Source organism: Rhineura floridana, chromosome 8 (genome assembly GCF_030035675.1).
Source record: "Rhineura floridana isolate rRhiFlo1 chromosome 8, rRhiFlo1.hap2, whole genome shotgun sequence".
Classification (NCBI taxonomy): domain Eukaryota; kingdom Metazoa; phylum Chordata; class Lepidosauria; order Squamata; family Rhineuridae; genus Rhineura; species Rhineura floridana.
This window is the reverse complement of record NC_084487.1, coordinates 51,854,008-51,875,756: the sequence shown is the minus strand read 5'-3', so window position 1 is coordinate 51,875,756 and position 21,749 is coordinate 51,854,008. Positions and strand designations below refer to the sequence as shown.

The 21,749-nt window shown below is 42.8% G+C and overlaps 1 protein-coding gene across 1 annotated transcript in view; it reads right to left on the bottom strand.

Moving 5' to 3' along the window:
• Nucleotides 1-21,652, bottom strand: part of LOC133363322 (sodium-coupled monocarboxylate transporter 1-like) — a 126,320-nt gene extending 104,668 nt beyond the window's left edge. Inside the window, exons 1-5 of the mRNA XM_061582728.1 lie at nucleotides 20,576-21,652; nucleotides 14,989-15,054; nucleotides 11,260-11,311; nucleotides 10,225-10,292; nucleotides 9,118-9,272 (exon numbers count right to left, since the gene is read on the bottom strand). Coding sequence (XP_061438712.1) covers nucleotides 9,118-9,272; nucleotides 10,225-10,292; nucleotides 11,260-11,311; nucleotides 14,989-15,054; nucleotides 20,576-20,950 — 716 coding nt within the window. The 5' untranslated portion in view covers nucleotides 20,951-21,652. The remainder of the gene's footprint in view (nucleotides 1-9,117; nucleotides 9,273-10,224; nucleotides 10,293-11,259; nucleotides 11,312-14,988; nucleotides 15,055-20,575) is intronic.
• Nucleotides 21,653-21,749: the final 97 nt, after the last annotated feature.

Sequence of the window (21,749 nt, the reverse complement as noted above, 5' to 3'; positions counted from 1 at the left end):
GAAGGGCCCTTTTTGTCCTTACTGTAAATGGTGTTTCTTCATTGATGACAAGAGGTCTCCAAGCGGGTACTGTAGCTTCTCCTGTAGCTCAGAGACAGGAAACTTTTCAACAGATGTTTAAGCTCCTCCCCTTCTGCTGAGGCTCAGTTCATTTGTTGTAAAGCTTTGGAATTCAGCCTCAGTTTAGAATCAAACATAAAATGTAGAAATAGGACACAACCAAACTTGACAATAACCAAGAGCATTAGTAACATGGTCTACTGACCAACAGTCAATAAAACAGAAAAGCCATGGCACTCCTTGACTTCATCCCGTCCACCAACAAATTATCTGCACGGGTGGGCCTTGGAGACCTCTTGTCATCCATGAAGAAACACCATTTATGGTAAGGGCAAACTGTCCCTTCTCTCATGGATGACAGAGGTCTCCAAGCGGGACGTACTACAGCTGCAGACCTAGGGTGGGGCAGATGCCGGCAGGACCTGTTATAAAACTCTGCAGCCAAAGGAAGCCTCTACTGAGGCATACAAATCAATTTTATAGTTTCTGGTAAAAGTGTTCGGAGTGGATCAAGTCGCTGCTCGACAGATATCTGACAATGGAGCATTTGTGGAAAAAGCTGCCGAAGTAGCAGCAGACCTAGTAGAGTGTGCTGTAATATGTAAAGGAGACGGTAGGTGTAGTGTTTCATAAGCTAATGAAACACAAGCCTTTATCCAATGTGCAAGTGTTGCAGAAGACACTTGTTTTCCCATAGTGGCCAGATGAAAAGAAACAAATAGTGAGTCAGAGCTTCTAAAAGACTCTGTCCTGGTAACATACACCTTCAATGTTTACCTAACATCTAAGGAGTGCCATGCCTTCTCCTTGGGGTGAGAAGGTCTAGGACACAATGAAGGTAAGATTAACTCCTGTTGTCTGTGAAATACCATGTTCACCTTAGGGATGAATGTTGGGTTAGTGTGCAGTACCACTCCGTCCTTATAAAAAGTACATAGGTGCTTCTGGATGGATAGCACATGGAGTTCCGACACTCTGCGAGCTGATGTTATGGCAACAAGGAAAGCTGTTTTAAGCGACATTATCCTCAGCTGTACTGAATTCAATGGCTCAAATGGAGGTTTCTGCAGTGCCGCAAGAACTGTATGCAAGCTCCAGGTTGGAAACCGATGAACAACTGGTGGACTAAGACTAGTAGCCCCTCTAAGGAAATGCTTCAACCATGGATGCATTGCAATCAAGTCGAAGGCCCTGATTTGTAAGACAGATGATAAAGCTAAGAGCTGTCTCTTTAAAGTGTTAGGACGCATGCCCTTCTGAAGCCCTTCTTGCAGAAATAATAATACATCAGAGACCCCAGCCAATACCAGATCAACTTTTTTTTTGCTACACCAACAGCAAAACACCGTTCACGTGGCCTGATAACTTCTAAGGGTCGATGGGCACCTGGTGGCTAGGATGGTCGTGTCTGCCTCTGCCGGGATGCCAGAATTGAACAGTTGGAAGTGTTCCATTTCCAGGCGGTTAGTTGAAGCCACTGGGGATCCGGATGCAACAGCGGACCTTGATGCAGCAGGTCTGGTCATGATGGAAGATGAAGTGGTGGCAATGTGGTCAACTGAATGATGTCCGAAAACCAAGGACGTTGTGGCCAGTATGGGGCCACTAACACCACCCTGGCTCTTTTTGATCGAACTTTCTTGAGAACTCTGGATAATAGAGGTGTCAGAGGAAAGGCATAGTGCAGGCCCCTCGGCCAGGGAACTTCTACGGCATCCACTTGTTCTGCCTTGTGAGACAGGTACCGAGAGTAAAAATGTCTTTTCTGGTGATTGATCTCTGATGGGAACAGATCTATGAAGAAAGTCCGGAACTTTGTCTGAAGGGAATTGAATATCTCTCTGTTGAGGGCTCACTCCCCCGGAAACAGGTGTGGTCGACTCAGCCAGTCGGCTGTCACATTTAATTGGCCCTGGATGTACTCCGCTCTGATTGAGAAGAAATGCTGTTCCGCCCAGGAAAGTATGTCCATGGTTTCCCTTTGTAGTGCCCGTGAGTGTGTGCCCCCTTGTTTGTTCAAGTGGGCTTCGGTTGTAGCGTTGTCGGTTCGAATCAAAACATCTGGAAACTTGAGTGAGTGTAGAAAGTGTCAAAGAGCCAGGTGTGTTGCTTGAAGCTCCAGCCATTTGATTCTCCTGGTCGACTCTGACTGCGACCACTTGCCCTGTATATACTGGCCCTGACAGTGAGCTCCCCAACCTTTGAGACTCGCTTCGGTGGTAATGAGAAAGCGAGGAGGATCGTACAGAGGGACACCCTTCCGTAGATATGTCTCTGATTTCCACCAAAGCAGAGAAGTTTTGACACTTCGGGGAATCCGGACGTATTGGTGCTTGCAATGCACAATGTCCTCCTGGTAGCACAGTAACAGCCATTGCAGCGGGTGAGAGTGCAGATGTGCCCAAGGAGTAATCACTATGGCAGAGGCCATCATGCCCAACAATTTTGCCAACTTCATGACGTCTGCTGATGTCACGCGAGCCAACGACGTCACCATGGCCTTGATTTTGTAAACCCTCTCCTGAGAAAGAGAGATAGATTGATGAACCGTGTCCAGCCATGCTCCCAGGTGCTGTAACTGCTGTGATGGAATTAGGTGACTCTTCATGATGTTCACCAAGAAGCCATGGTCTTTTAAATGGGCTAACGTTATCTGGATGTCCTCCTGCGCCTGATGAAGAGACTTTGAGCGGATCAGGAGATCGTCCAAGTAAGGATATATGTGTAGGCCTCTTGTTCGAAGGCTGGCCACCAACGCTGCCATCACCTTGGTGAAGACTCTTGGAGCCGACAATGGACTGGAAGGCAAAGCTTTGAACTGGTAATGATCTCCATTGTAAGAAAAACGTAGCAGGCATCGGTGTGCTGGAAGAATTGGAATATGAAGGTATACTTCCCTCAAATCTATTGATGCTAGAAAATCCTGATGTTGCAGAGCCTCTTTGATGGATGTTATGGTCTCCATCCTGAACTTCCGCTGGATCATGAAGTAATTGAGAAATGTGAGGTCAAGTACCGTGCGCCACGTTCAGTAAAAGCCCTGTAAAACGCTTGTCGGAAGAAACCTCCTCTATTGCAGAAATGTTCAGTAGATGACATCTCTCATTGGATACTGCTTGTTGCTTTACTACAGAGGTGGAGACCGGTGAAGGAAGGAACCTGGCAGGCGGATACTCTGACAGCTCTATCTTGTAACTGTCATTTACTATTTTGAGTACCCAGTAGTTCTGAGTGGTCTCTTGCCAACGGTGGGAGAACTGACCAAGTCTTCCCCCTTCTGGCAGAATCTGAATTTAGTCAGAAGCATCTTTGGTTCTGGCGTCCCTGTCTTCCTTGACAGTAAGCACCTGTGGAAGCAGCGGGTTGCTGAGAGCGTTGCTGGAAGCGAGATCTGTTCCAAAGGGACGGCCACTTCTGAAGTCTCTAGTTCTACCTGCGCTTCTGGAGCCACAAAAGGAATGGAACGAATGAGGCGAATAGAAAGGACATCTGAATGAACGTCTGTCTTCCCGCCTTTGGGATAGCATCTTCTTCTTCTTATCCGTTGTCTCCACCAGAACATCCTTCAGTGCCGCTTCACCAAACAACTTTGCACCCGAAAAAGGAACAGAAGCCAAATTTGCCCGCGATGAAACATCCACTTCCCAGTGGTTCAACCATAGGTGCCTGTGAGCAACCATTGCTGCTGCCATGGGAGAACTGGACGGAATCCATGGGGGCATCCGCTATGAACGACAAGGACCCAGAAACCTTCAGTAAAGACTTTCTTACCCTAGTTGGATCTTGATCCGCATGATCTAACAGCTCTTCAATCCAAAGTAGTGCCGCCCTGGCAAAAACCGATGCAGCCACCAAAGCCCAAATTGAGAGGGCATTAGCATCATGTGAACATTTAAGGGCAGTATCTGACCTGCGTTCATTGGGGTCCTTCAGTTGCGCATCTCCATCCCGTGGCAGAAGGGTGCGGGAAAGCAGAGCAGAGATCGGACCATCCACTGCTGGAGTCCAAAGCTGCTCCATGACATCCGCATCTAGAACATTGGTAATGTTAATACCCTTTCTACACTATAGCAGGGAATCCCACTCTGCTTTCATTATAGTCTTGAATGGTACAGGTAACGGAATGCATCTAATGGATGTCTTAGGGACTGGTAATACCAGAGCACTTTTAGAGAGTGGTTCCTGCTGTTGTTGCTGCTGCATGGGAGACAAATCCAAAGCAGCCATCACTTTAGCAAACAAGGAGGGGAAATACACTTCCAAGAACAGTCTAGTTGATACTAGGTCATCCATGCCTGAATCATCACTCCAGTCACCCCCATCTAACATCGCCTCTCCCTCAGCCTCGGGCATTGAATCAGCATCATGAGGTGTTTGTAGTCTAGAACTCAACTCTGATGTTTGCCCCCTGGTAAATGCAAAATGACTGGGGGAGGGCAAATTATCCTGCTGTTGCCCAGTTGAGTGCCTCTTCAAGAGAGGAGGATCCAGACTTGTTGAGGCATGTAGGGGAGACCGCACATGCTTTGGGGTGCCCCCTGCGGACAGTTTGTTAACCAAGTCTCCCATCATAGCCCCCCTTAACTGTTGGAGAACTGCAGGTGAAAAAAGATCAGCCCATAAAACTTGGGGCTGCTGCTGCTGCAGCGGGAGCCCTGACATATGCTGGGACTGTGAGGCTGGGGGGGTGGCTAAAGGTACGCAACCCAACTGCCCCTATCACATACCGTTGCTCCATTTGGCTGCACTGCTCTTGTAGGGAAGCCCCTGCGCTCTCTTCGTCAGAAGATAAAAGCTCAAGTCGCGCAGCGTCATTAAGCGTTAGAAATGGCGGCTCAGAAAAATGCATATGCTGTGCTGCTGACAGGGCGGACATGCATGAGGTTATAGGTGGCAGAGAAGATTGCGTTTGCCGTGCTGGTGGCAGGGCGTGAACGCAAGACACAGCATTTTGGGAATGTTGTAAAAAATCAGGTGGTGGTGGTTCACTATCTTGTGAACTGGCGGGTACTGTGTCGCACCTTTGCACCAAAATTGCAGGCCTCGCCGCATTGCCCTGATCCAAAATGGCGGGCGCTCCTCTTTTGGCCCCCAAAATGGTGGGCGCTCTCATGCCATTGGACAAAATGGTGGCCACTCTCACCCCGTTACCAAAATGGCGCCCATTGCTGCTGCCAGCCCACAGGACCCTGAAGCTGCGCCTCCACTTACAGCCACAGCCGCTGCTTCCTGCAACCCCTCAGGCGAGGGAACCACCTCTGTGGCCTCCCTACCTGGGTATACTTCCATACCAGGGTCATGTCTACTGCCATAGCTTGAAGAAGTGCCCTCCTCAGGGTCACTAACGATCGAAGGCTTATTTCTGCTCAAAACAGTGGGACGCTGCAAGAACTGGGGTCTGAGCACGGCTGCGGCCGAGTACTGCCCCCATTTTTTATAGACAGATAGACAGAAGACGACAAGAGGTCAGCAGATTGCTGAGAAGAAGGAATGGACTAACTGACAGGTAAGACACTTGGTGTGAGGTAAATTACTGGAGAAAAACAGTCATAAACATGAAGGGAGGGTAGAAATGGTTAAAAAACTCTAAACAGCCACTCAGAGGAGATATAAAATTTAATAAGGAGAATAGAGAAACCCAGACAAGATGTTCTCCGAGCTGACAGGAAACTAAAACTGAGCCTCAGCAGGAGGGGAGGAGCTTAAAAGTCTGTTGAACAGTTTCCTGTCTCTGAGCTACAGGAGGAGCTACAGTACCCGCTTGGAGACTTCTGTCATCCATGAGGCAAATATCAATAATTTAAGATATGCAGACGATACCATACTACTAGCAGAAATCAGTAATGATTTGAAACGAATGCTGATGAAAGTTAAACAGGAGAGCACAAAAGCAGGACTACAGCTAAACGTCAAGAAGACTAACATAATGACAACAGAAGATTTACGTAACTTATCACAACGAGGACATTGAACTTGTCAAGGATTATTAGTAACGTGGCACAGTCATTAACCAAAACAGAGACAATAGTCAAGAAATCAGAAGAAGGCTAGGACTGGGGAGGGTAGCTATGAGAGAATAAGAAAAGGTCCTCAAATGCAAAGATGTATCACTGAACACTAAAGTCAGGATCATTCAGACCATTCCCGATCTGTATGTATTTATGTGATAGTTGGACAGTGAAAAAAGTGGTAAGAGAAAAATCAACTCATTTGAAATGTGGTGTTGGAGGAGTGCTTTGTGCATACCAAGGACTGAGAAAAAGACAAATAATTAAACCAGAACACTAGAAGCTAAAATGATGAAACTGAGGTTATCATACTTTGGTTATGTTACATAATGAGAAGACATGATGCTAGAAAAGACAATAATGCTGGGAAAAACAGAAGGGAGTAGAAAAAGAGGAAGACCAAATAAGAGATGGATTGATTCCATAAAGGAAGCCACAGACCTGAATTTGCAAGATCTGAACAGGGTGGTTTATAACAGATGCTATTGGAGGTCGCTGATTCATAGGAACACCGTAAGTCATAATCGACTTGAAGGCATATAACAACAAGGAAGCCTGGTCACACAGAATTGTGGGAAGACTTGCTCCTGTCTTGGGATCTGTCCTGTCCCTGCTGGAACTACTTAAAATGCATATAACACTGGTGAGAAAGTCATATCTGAGGCAGCATTCAGGAACACTTGAAATTGTGACTGTGGCATCCCACAGGACCTGTCCCTCACTTATAAAAAGCTGCCTGCATGACAGAGCTATTTGATCTAGCCACACACTCCATCATGAAGTGGTAATGTTGGCAACATAAAATTGCTGCACAATTGCTTGCTGCTCTGGCATTCCCATTACTGCTTCTAAGAAGAGCATTTCTTTTCTGCACTTGAAGCAGATTGCAAGGTTGTTCACCACTGCAGGAAGAAGGGGTGCTGAGTCTTAGAAGTATACCCTAATAAAACTCTCCTCCTAATTAAGAGGAAAGATATTCTTAAACTTTGATGACTAATTGAACCTGCCTTAGGAGCTCCAAATAACCCTAGGTTCAGACACAGATAAGACAGGAGCTCTTCCTGCAAGATGACTTTGTTGGTTTGAGAACCCTATTGGTTAACAGGAAGCAATGTTGCCAAGAGAACACACTAACCTACTGATACTAGGAAAAGAATATTTTTAAAAAATATTTATTCAAACTGTTTCAGATTGGTAGCACACTTAATTTTGTCTGTTTATATACATTTCATGTTCATTTTGTGATACTATCAGCTCCTTGAGTTGCATCCAACTAAGCTGACACTTAATTGTTTAAACTTTTTCAAGATCAACCAATCATTTTTATGATTATTTTGTATTGTTTTTATGGTATTTTACATTTTATTGTACTTGCGTATTTTTTTGTACACGAGCTTTATACTTTATATGAGGGGGCACTCTGTAAATATTTGTATAAACAAATTAATTAAATAAGCCATACTAAGAGTAGATCCAATTTACAAAGCAATCCAACTCAAGGGAAGGCAGTGGAAGGGGCGCAGATGGAAGAGGAGTCGGTATCCAATTGCTGTTTGGGACCCCCGAGCCAGATGAATGCCGGCTCAGCTGGGAGCTGCAAGCAGGGCCTGGAAAGTAAAAGCTGGCTCTGATGAATACCCCATCAGGGAGTAAGCACTTCCCATAGACCTCCATTGCAATTATTTTCTTAGACCAGCCTTTTCCCCAGCCTAACTTTTTGCCTGGATCGGGACCTGCAGGAACACTCCAACATGCCCCAGAATGCCCCTTTTTCAAGACTTACACCAGCTGCCCTTCTACCAGGCTGGGCTTCCCCAGCAAACCCCCGACTGAGCCGGCAGGGTCCCGGCTCTGCCGCAGCTGAGCTGGGATGAGGGGCTTCTGCCAGTGGAGCCCAGCTAAGCCAGGAGCAACCGGGGGTCCACCATATCCAACTCCCCTCAGCCCAGCATAAACAGTTAGACTGCATGTTTAGTCCAGTCCATTGATTTCAATAGGTTTAACTCAGAGTATGGCTTGGTTGGATGCAACCCTTCATACATTACCTATGCAAAGATTAACAAGCAAAATAAAACTCATTCATTCCCATAGAAAATTCATTCCCATAGAAACGAATTATTAACTCATACACCTTGGAAAAGATTTATAGGTTCTTAAGAAGAAGAAAAACACATATACATTTAAAGATGTTTTTAAATGCTTTTAGTGTTTTTGTTTGCCACCCTGGGCTCCTTCTGGGAGGAAGGGTGGAACATAAATATAATAAATAAATAAATAAATAAATACCACTATAATCCTTAACAAATTAGTGTTATTGTGTTTAAGCACAAGACATACTATTGTCATTTAAGAACCAACCTCCTACCATAATTTAACTTTAAAACCTCATTTAACATTTAGGATGCAATTCTATGAGACCTCTGAATGCATCCCATGGACTCAGGATGCATTGGATCCCCCTTTCTAAGGAGAGAGAGAGAGAGAGAGAGAGAGAGAGATCCAGTCTCAGAGAGGAAGATATAATGTTGGATCCCCCTTCCCTGCTGCCACGGCATCATGGGTAGAATATGGAGCTCTGGCATTAGCAGGGTTGAAAAAGGGGAGTCCTGACAGCGGACCTGAGGAAGATACGGATAGGATCTACAGGCCTCTAAGTCCAGAAGGTGGTGTAAATCAATTCCTTTTAATTTCCCTCACTTGGTAAAAATCATAGAGGTACAATCTTTAAAAATAAAAACTGGAAATAAGATGGAAGAATGCTCACTCCCCCACCTCCACTCTGCTGGCAAGAGCAGGGCATGGAGGTGGATGAATAGTCTTCATTTTCCCCACCCCACGATGCTACTATACAATTGCAGCCTTAACCATATGAATATAAAATGTATACTGTATTTGCTCAACTACATACTCTCAGAGACATATGAGATGTTATTAAAGAAGCTACTTCTTTGTGAGTTGTCCCACTCACAAAGCCTAAACTCCTAAAGTTTTCAAACCATTTAAGAAAGTCTGAGGTATCATACTACTGCCTAAGCAAAAGGACACTTACTCCCAGGTTATTAGTCTTCCTCCATGTTTAGCATCATCGATAATAAGACCAAATCCTCCCTTAATTACTGCAGCCCGTATAATCACTGCCATAAATGCACTTATCATCAGTGTAAACTGGAGAACTTCTGTCCAGATTATTGCTTTCAGGCCACCCTGTTTGGAAACAGCAGATACAATATATAGTAAAAAAAAAGTTTAGTTCCATCTGTATAAATATTCACATATAATCTAGTTATATGGGGGTGATATTCAATGGTAGTTGTACTCACAATAGACACATTGAAGTTTATAGATGTACTAACGTATGTTTATTAATTTCAATGGGTTTACTTTGAGTAGGACTTAGTTGAATACAACCCATGGAATTACTTCAATTTTTATATACCATTCCTGCATCCCTGCTCAAATAAATAATCTCACTAATTTTAACAGTATTGACTTCAGTAACTTTAAACTTTTAACTAAAATAAAAAGAGAATTTCTATCCACAGTGGCAAAGCTGCAGTGATGCAGGCAATCTCTTGTGCCACGTTGCCAAGAATGTTTTGCGCTAAAGGATCCCTGGTCCTTCTGAGAGGGAGACAGAAATTTTAAAAATATCATGGACCATTACAGTGGTAGAAAACCAATATAAGTATGGACCACAGCCTTATAAGTAAGCCCACAAAAGTTCCTAGCCTCCAACACTTTTGACTAGCCTGCCCAAAGGATGTGATCTCAGGATGTGGTCTGAAGGCACATGAGGACACCACCTTGGTAAAGCTAAGTAGGGTTGGGTCTGGTCAGTACCTGGATGGGATATCCCCTGGGAATGTATGACCTTAACACTGTAGCCAGCATTGACATGAAGCCTCTTACCATGCTAGTAAAAAAGTGAGCCTTCTAGCAAGCAGACTGGCAGAAAAGTGACAAAGCAATCATGTGAATTGAATTCCTTGTTGTTATGGCTACCAGAAGAGTTGTTAAACACAAGGCTGAGGTAGTATAAATACAAAATTCAGGAGAAATAGGGTTCTATATCAAATTTAAAGTTAAACTTGGGAATTCTTTTTTATCTTATAAAAGGTTAATAGAACTTTTTTATTAAAATGAACAGTTAACATACCAGTGCACAATAGAAAATACAGACTACTCCTGTTGAAACAACAGACCCCCACAACTGAATTCCTGTAACTGAAAAACAAAAAAAATGCATAAGCATGTTTTTGAAACATTTCTAAGGACCTATATCTATATCTATGCAAAGGTGAGAAAATAATGCTTATGAAAATAATCATCATTATGAATGTGACGTTTGATATTGACAAGAAATGTAAATACTAATTTGGCAGTGTACTTGAGCAATTGTTGAGTAATATACCTGCCTGAACCTTAAGTTCTTCCTTGGAGGGTCTTCTCCAGGTTCCTCTTCCTAAAGAGGTAAGGTAGGTGGTCACTCAGGGAGAGCCATTTTGGTGATAAGACTCCCTCACCACCTTAATTATTCTTCCTTCTATTTCCCTCACTTACAGAAGAACTAAACCTTTTTAAGGCTGAAATCCTATACACACTGACCTGGGAGAAAGCTCCACTGAGCTATGGGACCTTCTTCTGAGTAAACTTGTATAGAATTCCTCTGTAAATTATTTTAAAAAATAATTAACAGCCAAATCAGAATAGTTATTAATCCAATTACTCCATTTGTGTGGTGTAATGGTTAGAGTGTCGGATGAGGACCTGGGAAACCAGGGTTCAAATCCTGATTCAGCTATGAAGCTTGCTGGGTAACCTTGGACCAGCCATGGTCTCTCAGCCTAACTGACCTCACAGGGTTGTTATAGGGATAAAATGGAGAGGGGGAGAGCTATGTAAACCACCCTGAGCAACTTGAAGGAACGATGGGATATAAATGTAATAAAATAAAGAAATAAATATGTCTGTGTGTGTATTTGGTATGTACGTTGACTTCAGCATCATACTAGTCAGACACTGCAGGGCAAGAAGAATTTGACTAAAGTTTTTCTCACAGCTACTTAACATTTCTCACAAGTGAACCACTAACAGAAGACAACATACATCTTGCAATGCCACATTATTGACCTATTAGTTATCTGTCTTTTCTTTGATCTAAAAAATGTGTTGATTGATATGTTCATATTACCTTGATTCAAAGCCAAGGATGGAGAATATATAACAATTCCAGTGTATAATATCTGAGGAGATTAAACAAATAAATATGCATGTGAAATGAATAAGAATTATTTGTCTGTTATTAGGTCAAGTCATTGTGGAAAGTGTTACTTAAATTTTAAACTTCACAGGCTCTCCTTCAGGCAGAACTGAAGCAAAGTAAAAAGATACACCAAACTAAACTTTGAGAGAGCAAGAAAGCAGGACATACTCTAAAATAAAGAGGGGAGAACCCTTCTCAGGGTTCACCTACAAAACTAAACTGGGGCCTGGTAGTGGGATTTTTTTTAAAAAAAAAGAAGAGGCCTTGAAAAAATAAGACCGTCGTATCTGAACCACTTGAAGCCCTGCCCAGACTTTCTAGAATTCAGTAATTAACACTGTTTCTCGGGGCTCCTACTGGAGGAAGGGTGGAATATAAGCCTAATAATAAATAAATAAAAATAAACAATTTGAAAGACTTCATCATTTATTATTATTATTATTATTATTATTATTAGCTTTTCTCACAGAAATGAACCAAAGCAACTTACATTAAAATCAAACAAACATAATCAATAAAACCTAAAAACACATCTATACATTAAAACCAGTTAAAAACAAACACAATAAAAAAACCTAGAAACACATCAGCACAAAATAAAAAGACAGGGTTACAGGTTCCGTCCCACAGAAAGAGGCCACCACATATTAAATGAAAAAAGCCTGGGTAAATAGTGCCTAAAAATAGATAAGATGGTGCTATGCATGCCTCCCCGGGGACAGCATTTCACAAGTGGGGGGCTACCATTGAAAAAGCCCATTCTCGTGTTATCACCCTGCAAACCTCCCGTGGATGGGACACATAAAGAAGTGCCTTAGATAACGATTGCAGGGTTTGGGTTGGTTCATATGGAGAGAGTCAATCCTTGAGTATTGGCCAAAACTAGTACTTTGAATTGAACCCAGAAACTAATTGGTAGCCAGTGCAGTCATGCCAGAATTGGTATTATATCTTCAGACCGACCTGCCACGGTCAGCAATCTGGCTGCTGAATTCTGCACCAGCTGCTGTTTCTGAACCATCTTCAAAGGCAGCCCCACATGTAACACATTGCAGTAGTCTAACCCAGAGGTTACCAGAGCATAGACAACAAAAATTAGGCATAGACAACAAAAGTTAGGGGTGCAGCTGGGCCACCAGTCAAGTCTGATGGAAGGCACTCCCCACCACCAAAGCCACTTGAGCCTCAAGCAACATTGATGGATCCAGGAGTACCCGCAAGCTACGTGCCTTCAGAGGGAGTGTAACCCCATCCAAAGCAGGCCACATCCCATCCATACGATCTAGGAAACCCCCACTAACACTGCCTCAGTCTTGTCTGGATTAAGTTTCAGTTTGTTTGTTCTCATCCAATCCATTAATGAGGCAAGACCCCAATCGGGGTTGCCAACCTGCAGGTTGCAGGTGCCATACCACCTGCAAAGGCCTTCAGTGGTGCCCCCAGCAGGTAAACCAAAATCTCAGCTTTCATTTTTTGAATAACGAAAGGTATGGAACAAAATGTACCCTTCTAAGTGATTTCTATGAAATAAGCCTGTCTGGCTGCTCCTGCCTGTCAGTGTTATTAGCCAACAAGTGAAATCAGAGCTGTGAGTGATAAGTGAGTTGTTTGGCCACTAGGAAACAGGAATCCCTGGGGTCTTACAGAGCTGCTGTTTCACCCTACCTTTTAGTGCACTTATACTGCTTCTGTCTTTTTCCTAGTCCTTGGAATCTCCATAGTTTGCCCTTTTTCCCTAGCAACCATGATGCATCTTTCCTGTGGTGGGTTCACCTAAGATCAGGTAGTGCCTAGAAATTATTTTCTGCAGATAATACTACACAATAAGTGTGGGTAACTATTAAAGAGTCCCTCTGCCCACAAAAGTCAAATGTGAAGTCTTTGCAAGGAGGCTTAGGCATGTCTCCTGCTTTGCAAGAGCCAAAGACTAGGGACTCATTAAGAATCCACTATATAGTTAACTTACAGTACAATGGTATACATGTCTACTCAGAAGTAAGTCCCTTTGGTTCAATTGGGCTTACTTCCAGGTAAGTAGGTACAGGATGGCAGCCATGCTTAGGTTTAGGTTGGCCTCAAGGAAAAACAGGGTTATCGTGGCTTTTAACAGCTATATAGCAGGCAGAAATTGAACATGTCAACCCTTTCTAGCATGGAAATACAATTATGGAAAAAGCTTCATCATGACTACTCTCCAATATTATGTTATGCCACACCCCCATGCCAGCCATTTTGTGACTGGTGCCACCAGCACACTCTCAAAATTTGAAATATAACCTCTGGTCCAAAAAGGTTGGTGACCGCTGATATAGATGTTAAAATTGAACCATGTGGAACCCCACACTAAAGGCTCCATGGGGCCAAATTCCCCAAGCACCACCCTCTGAAGTTGACCATCCAGGTAGGACTGGAACCACTGCAAAGCAGTACTACCCATCTCCAACTTGGACAGCTGCTCCGGAAGAATATCACGGTTGATTTTATCAAAAGCCACTTCTCAAGGAGAATTTTCAGGGACACACTCCCTCCTATCTCTCTCCTGACATAGGTCATCATACTGGGTGACAAGGCGGTCTGTGCCAAAACTGAGCCTAAATGATGATTTAAAACATCTTAGGAGAAAGAGACATGGTACACCTACAAAAGAGAGCTATCTCATGTTTAATGCACTTTTAGTGCAGAGACTGAGTATTAAAAAGTCCAGAAATACATTCAGATGTTAAGTAGTAAGCCCTATAACATGGCAATGTGGAATATACATACAGCTACATGCATTACTTATTTCTCCTCAAGCAATTATTGTTTTTAAAGCTATACGCCCTTGTAAGCAGCTTACTGTATTGTGAAGGGTTAGAAGAGAACCTGGGTACACAGGAAGATGCCTTATACTGAGTCAGACCACTAGTCTATCTAGCTCAGTATTGTTTACACTGACTGGCAGTGGCTCTTCAGGTTTCAGAAAAAGATATCTCCCAGTCCTACCTGAAGATGCCAGGGACTGAACCTTGAACCTTCTACATCTAAAGCAGATGCTCTACCACTGAGCTCCAGTACTCCCCCTTCTGGTACAATACTCTATATCCAAACAGTCCTAATAGATCAGCCCATGCTATTTAGCTTAGGTAAAGAGAGGTTAATAATGCCAAAGGTAAAAAGAGAAATACAGTGCCTTGCAAAAGTAATCAGACTCCTGACCAATGCTCTCATATTACTGAATTACAAATGGTACGTTGTAATTTCGTTCTGTAAGGTATTTTATTTTGAAACACTGAAACTCAAAATCAATTATTGTAAGGTAACATTGGTTTCATGTTGGGAAATGTTTTTAAGAAACATAAAACTGAAATATGTTGCTTGCATAAGTATTCAACCCCCACACATTAATATTTGGTAGAGCCGCCTTTTGCTGCAATAACAGCTTTAAGTCCTTTGGGGTAGGTATGTACCACCTTTGCATACAATGTTGGAAGGATTTTGGCCCATTCTTGGCAGATTTGCTCCAGGTCGTTCCGGTTGGTTGAACGTCACTTGTGGACTGCAATTTTCAAAGGGCAGCTGTGGCAGTGACATTTATACTTAATAGTATATAAGTAAACATCCAAGTATAAATAATACAAAAGACTATGAATCATAAATAGCGTTTTGTGCTTTACTTACAGTTAGCATCATAAATATCACTGTTCCAAGCAGACGCATATATTTATTGAATCGAAGTTGCAAGTACTGCAAAAGAGACAAATTACTTTTAGATACAAAACATATATTCATATGAATCTACCCAATATGTAAAACTAGTACAGTTTTGACACAATTCCTTTTAAAAAATAGAAAACGCTGCTTAAGGCTGCAGTCCTATCACACTTACCTGGGAGTGACTCTCAATGGATTAATTAGGTAAAATCCATAGGATCAAACTTTGTCAAAGCATTTCTATGTGCAATTACTGAGACTCCTCCTCTTTGGCTAATAGCAGCTCTGGGGAATGGGAGCAATTTAGATCAGGAAAAGGGAATGGGAGGAAAAGGTTAAACATCATCTTCCCAGAGTGTCGCTTCTCTGATCTGCAAAAACCAGCCATGTCAAGCTACTAATTACATGTTTATATCCCACTCTGCTGGGAGGGAGGGGGGATATAAATTAAATAATAAAATAAAATAAAAAGTGTAAGACCCTAAGTAGGAGTTCTTCTACATCATAATTAGTATGCCCGGGGTTGCTGTTGCCTGAAGAAAGAAAAGGGTGGCCATGTTTCTCTACAGTATTTTGTTTTTTTAGATTAAGTGGGTTGCAATATTGGTAGGAGAGAAAAATGAGGGAGTGCAGTTGGCAACTGTGGGACTCGTATGAGAAAGGAAGAGTATAGATGGCAGCCTGTTGATGTGGTTTCCCCACCCCATCACTTTATAAGAGTTATGAGATGAGGGCTCCAAACAGGAAAATCACTTTGTGCTAGTGCCTGCTCTGCAATATCAGTCTGAAGGCAGCATGACGCAGCGGTTAGTGTTGGACTAGGGCTGAGAAGATCTGGGTTCAAATTCCCACTCTGCCATGAAGCTGACCTAATCCACCTTATAGGGATGATCTAATCCATCTCACAGGGTTGTTGTAAATATAGAACTGGAATGGATAACCAGGTACCCTAACTCAAAGCTCTGTGGAGGAAAAGTGGGATATAAATATAATAAATAAATAAATACATGACTAAGTAGTAAACAATGTTCTAACATTTTACCTCTATTTTACTAAGATTGAAAAGCTTAAAATCAGAGATTTAACCATAATAAACTCTTCCTGTACTTAATTCTTTTAAAAAATCAGAATCTATTGGAGGGTAAAATCCAACACCTGGGAAAAGGAAAGTTACCAATAACATATGAAATTTTCCTTACACATTATCTTAAAAAGATATCTATGTTGAAGATAACATATGTATTGGGAGCTATCTGCATATATTTATTTATTTAAATTATTTATAAACCACTGTTCACACAATCACAGAACAAGATTATGTGCAGTAAGAGTTTAGAATCTAAAACAAACAAGACAAATGTGAATGGAGGGATGAAGATGAGCTAAGGCATGATTATCTGATGGGCATCTCTGGACTACAGATCCAAGCCCAGTTGAGATCTATTTAAATTTCATGTGTTCCTCCAACAAACTCTGGGGAATTTCTTGAGTCTGCTTTAGCTTCTTTGTACCTGTAACAGAATGACAGTTCACAAGCTTTCTTCTTACTTGCCATAGTGGTTTAAAACAATTTAAACAATTTAAATTTGTGGAATCTGGGGGGAGAAGAGAAAGAGTGGATTGCTTGGTGGGGTTTAGAGAGTTGTTTACCAGGAGGGAGGTGGAGTTCGGATTAGTATTGAGTAAAACCATATGCTTATGTGCCTTAAGAAGAAATCTTGTTAATCTTGTTAGCTTTGTTATCTGAAATAAATACTTAATTTGGTTTACCAAAGGCCTGATCCTTGGCTGGGGTTTCACAGACCAGAAGGGAGGGTAAGGTAATGACCAAGGCTGAAGGGGAACTGTAACAAATGGTGGCAGCGGTGAAGAGAATAACAATACCAGTATTCAGAGTCTCTGGGAATACTGGTATTGGGACGTTACTGGTGGTTGCCTAGCAGGGGGATCTGTTGAGATCTGTGCTAGAGCGGGGAGAGAAATCATAAGAGAGAGCGGTCCGGACTGGTGGAGTCCCTGGTGGTGCCTAGAGACAGGCAGTAACCATGAGCAGGTAGGAACCTGACAGGGAGAGCCAGGGAAGGACGCCTCACAAGGTGTACCACCCCTGATCTAGCTCATTATTGTCTACACTGACTCGTAGCAACTCTCCATGGTTTCAGAGAGTTGGGTGTTAACTGGGTATTAATATTATGAAAGAGAGAAAAAAACCTCCCTTCTTTTCCACTTTCTCCGCTCAATGCATAATTTTATAAGTTTGTATTGTGTCCCCCCCTTACCTATTTTTTCAACTAAAAAGCACCAAATATTGTAGCCTTACCTCAGGTGAGTTTCTCTAGCCCCCTGATCATTTGGTTTGTCTTCAGGTAGCCCCCACAACTGAGCTGCTTTTTCAAAGGTGCTGAGGTAAAGTTGAGGATCTTGACCAGGCTCATAGACCGCAAAGTCCTTTGGAGTAATTTTTATTTTTGCTCCATCTCTCTCTTTCCTTGTCTCCTCAGAGTGAAATTTCTCTCTATCAAGTTTTAACTTTTCTACTTGTAATTCAGCATCCAATGCTCGTTGCTTCTCCCTCTCCTCAAACCCCAATCTCATTCTCTCAATTTCCAACTCCCTCTGTTTTTCCTTCTCTGCACCTTCCATCCTCAATCTCTCAGCTTCCAACTCCCGCTGTTTATCTTTTTCCTCAGCCTCCATCCTCAATCTCTCAGCTTCCAACTCTCTCTGCTTGTCTTTTTCCTCAGCCTCCATCCTCAATCTCTCAGCTTCCAACTCTCTCTGTTTTTCCTTCTCTGCACCTTCCATCCTCAACTTCTCTCTCAAGTACTCTATATAAACGGGATTGCTTAAATATCCTTCTGGGGTCTCTTCTCTGACAGGTTGTTTTTGCTGGGCAGTTGCAAATAATATAAGTGCTACCCTCAATTCATCTACCCCTTTACCCTTATGAGGTAAATTGAATGTTATGCACTTCTCCACCAGCTCCTCTCTTTTCATTTTTATGTATTCAGCCATGGTGTTTGAGTTCACTCACTCTTTGCCACACACTCTTTGCCAGTCACTCTCACAAGAAATCTTGTTTTGTTATTTGTGTTTGCCACACAACTATTAGGGATTATCTAGTATTCGTATCTCACTGCTACAGCCAACACCTGTGACGTAGTCTCCTTTGTCACCACGTGTCTTTGGGACTCTCTTTGGTTCGTATCTGGATTCTCTGTTGTTCGTATCCCACCGCTACTGACACCACATGTGAGGCGTCCTTTCCTGGCTCTCCCTGTCAGGTTCCTACCTGCCCGTGGTTACTGCCTGTCTCTAGGCACCACCAGGGACACCACCAGGGACTCCACCAGTCCGGACCGCTCTCTCTTATGATTTCTCTCCCCGCTCTAGCACAGATCTCAACAGATCCCCCTGCTAGGCAACCACCAGTAACGTCCCAATACTAGTATTCCCAGAGACTCTGAATACTGGTATTGTTATTCTCTTCACCGCTGCCACCATTTGTTACAGTTCCCCTTCAGCCTTGGTCATTACCTTACCCTCCCTTCTGGTCTGTGAAACCCCAGCCAAGGATCAGGCCTTTGGTAAACCAAATTAAGTATTTATTTCAGATAACAAAGCTAACAAGATTAACAAGATTTCTTCTTAAGGCACATAAGCATATGGCGCGTCTGCACTGGCTCCCTATTTGCTTCCGGGCGAGATTCAAGGTGCTGGTTTTGACCTATAAAGCCTTACACGGCGTGGGACCTCAATACCTTGTGGAACGCCTCTCTCGCTATGAACCTACCCGTTCACTTCGTTCAGAATCTAAGGCCCTCCTCCGGGTACCAGCTCATCGGGAAGCCCGGAGGGTGGTTACTAGATCTAGGGCCTTTTCTGTGGTGGCCCCTGAGTTGTGGAACAGCCTCCCCGAAGAGGTACGCCTGGCGCCTACACTTCTATCTTTCCGGCGCCAGGTAAAGACCTTTTTATGCTCCCAGGCATTTTAATCTTTTAATTTTCTTAATCTTTCTACTTTTAACATGTATCCTTCTTAATTTGTGTTGTATTTCGTTTTTGTTGTGCTTTCTGTTGTTTGTTTGTACATGTTTTTGTGATTTTTTACTATGATATATTGTATTTTATCTTGTTTGTTCACCGCCCTGAGAGCTATTCTGCTAAGGGCGGTATATAAATTGAAATAATAATAATAATAATAAATATGCTATATTGAAAAGATAATGCTGTGGGAGTTCTAGAAACATAGGAAGCTGCCTTATACTTCATCAGACTGTTGGTCCAACTAGCTCAGTACTCTCTAGACTGACTAGCAGCATCTTTCCAGGATTTCAGGTAGAGTTCTCTCCCAGCCCTATCTGGAGATGCCAGGGATTGAACTTGGACCTTCTGCATGTAAAGCAGATGGTCTACCACTGAGCTACAGCCCTTCCCTAAGAAAGGCTGTGCTAGTTAATTGGATTTTAAAGATAACTGTGAAGTGGCTTTGTGGCTAGAGAAGATTACTCATGTTCCTCTGCACATGTTCATCATCACAGACTCTACTTTTATTCCTTGAACATTAAGTCCCAACAGGCATCTACATTATAAAATGGCTTGCCACGCCCATTTCTTTGTTGTTTTCTTTGTTGTTTTAGGAGGCTAATAAAGGCTAATAAAAAGTTGGTTATTTTAAAAGGCAACTGAATGAATATTTACCCTATTTTATTTTTTAAAGGTCTAAGTTTTTTTTACTATTGCCCCTAGTTATTGCTTATTGTTGTTGTTATGCTAACTCTTTTTTGATGGTGAAATGCAAAGCTGCCCATCAGGTAGCTTTTCTTATCTGTTAACCACCATGGATTCAATTTGGAAGTATGGTAGGCTATAATAGTTGTAAATAATAAGATAAATATACAAACATCCCTTCTTCCCTGGGAATTATAGTTGTTTGATGGAATGCTCAGCACCTCATCAAATATCTTTGGGAGAAGCCACCCACCTAAATTATTCGATTCCCACATTAAGTAAGTGGTCCCAACCTTATGTGTGATTAGAATTGTAGCCGTATTCTTTAATATTAGCATGGGATTTGTTGCCACGAGATATGCTAATATTTGCTAGTTTGGTCGACTTTAAAGGGGGATTATATCAAAGTGATCTGTGCAGTGTACCTTTGCATATCCCACACACTGGGGGAAAACAACAGGGAAGGGCTTTGACCTTCACGACCTGCTTGGGGGCTTTCTGGAAGCCTCCAACTAGCCGCTATCAGGAAAAGCAATGCAGGCCTTGTTGGACCTCTGGTACAATCCAGCACGGCCCTTGCAGCCTTAAATTGTTTTTCAGTTTTAATGTTTGATCTGAATGTAAAACCAACATTGGTTCAAGTATAGCCTCGACTGAAAACTGAAACTATCCACCCAGGCCCATGGAAATTTTTAAGTTAAAAATGGCTGAAAGCAACAAGACAGCGCCTCATGCAGAGAAAGGTAAGGGACAGCCTGGAGGCAACCAGTCATCTTTAGCCCCAGGAATAGGTGCTTAAAAGGCCACAGTAACATCCTCTCACCTCATAGGTGCTGGTTATCTCCAGCCGGTAGTAGATGGGTAGAAACACTTCAGCACTGATCACCACCATTAAGGTATAGGCAAAAGCAAAGAGACCAAAACAGTGTCCAAAGAGGTAGATCTCAGCTGGGGCTTCCAGCACCGTCACTGCTGACATGAAGGTGGCCGTGAGGGAGAACGCCACAGGCCAAGATGTTAGGCTGCGACCAGCCATCAAATAATCAATGTGAGTTTGGTGGACTTGTTTTATGGCGACAAAAATGCCAATGAACAGAGAGAGCAGCAGCATGGCTGTAAAAACTAGCAGGTCTAAGTCACTGAAGCGGTCAGAGATTTCTTCGGGGGTAAAATGGGGTAGGGAAGCAGTCGTCGACATGAGGCCCAAACTGAGACAGAAAATAGGCAGAGCAGGCTGGAGAAAGACAAGTCTCCACTGGAGATCTTGCTACTCTGGTAACAATCACTAATTAGGTGCTCCTAGGGCCACATAACCTCACTAACCTCACTGTCCAGCTGTGAACCTTTCACACTCATCATACACATTGTCCCATTTGCTCTCCTCAGCCTAACCTTAATGTTATCCAGCAGGGTGTGCCTCATTGAATCCTGCTCCTAACTCCTCCTCCTAAATTTAAACCTAACCCTGTGGAAATCAGTTGTGTTGGTTTGGAGCTCCCTGATCTTCAGTTTAAAAAAAAAACAGTCATAATTTAGAAAAAAATGGAGGTGCTACAACCATGATAACCGTAATAGATGTAGAAATAGATGCTGGGGTATCTGCAGAGACCAGAGTGGACCATTAAAGTCGAGGGCTTCCACAAAAAATGATATCCCCCCTGAACAACTGAAACAAGTCCTCAAAAATAGCTGCTCAGTCTTGTGGGGGAAAACAGCTGGAAAAACAAGGAGTCTCTAGTAACAGGGTGGAGAGATAGGATCCCCAATATGTGAAGAAGTAAGGGAAAATGACTAAGACTAGTTAGAGGGAGTAAAGGGCCACCCCAAATTCAAATGGACAAAGAAAAAACACTACAAAAGCTTCTCACAGAGAGACAGGGAAGGCAGTTGCAGGCAAAATGGCTGCCAGCAGTGAAAGGTATGAGTCAGCAACACTTTATGAAGACTGGAGGGGAACTGAACACAGGAAGTAGTTTAAAAGGCAGTAGAAGCATTAC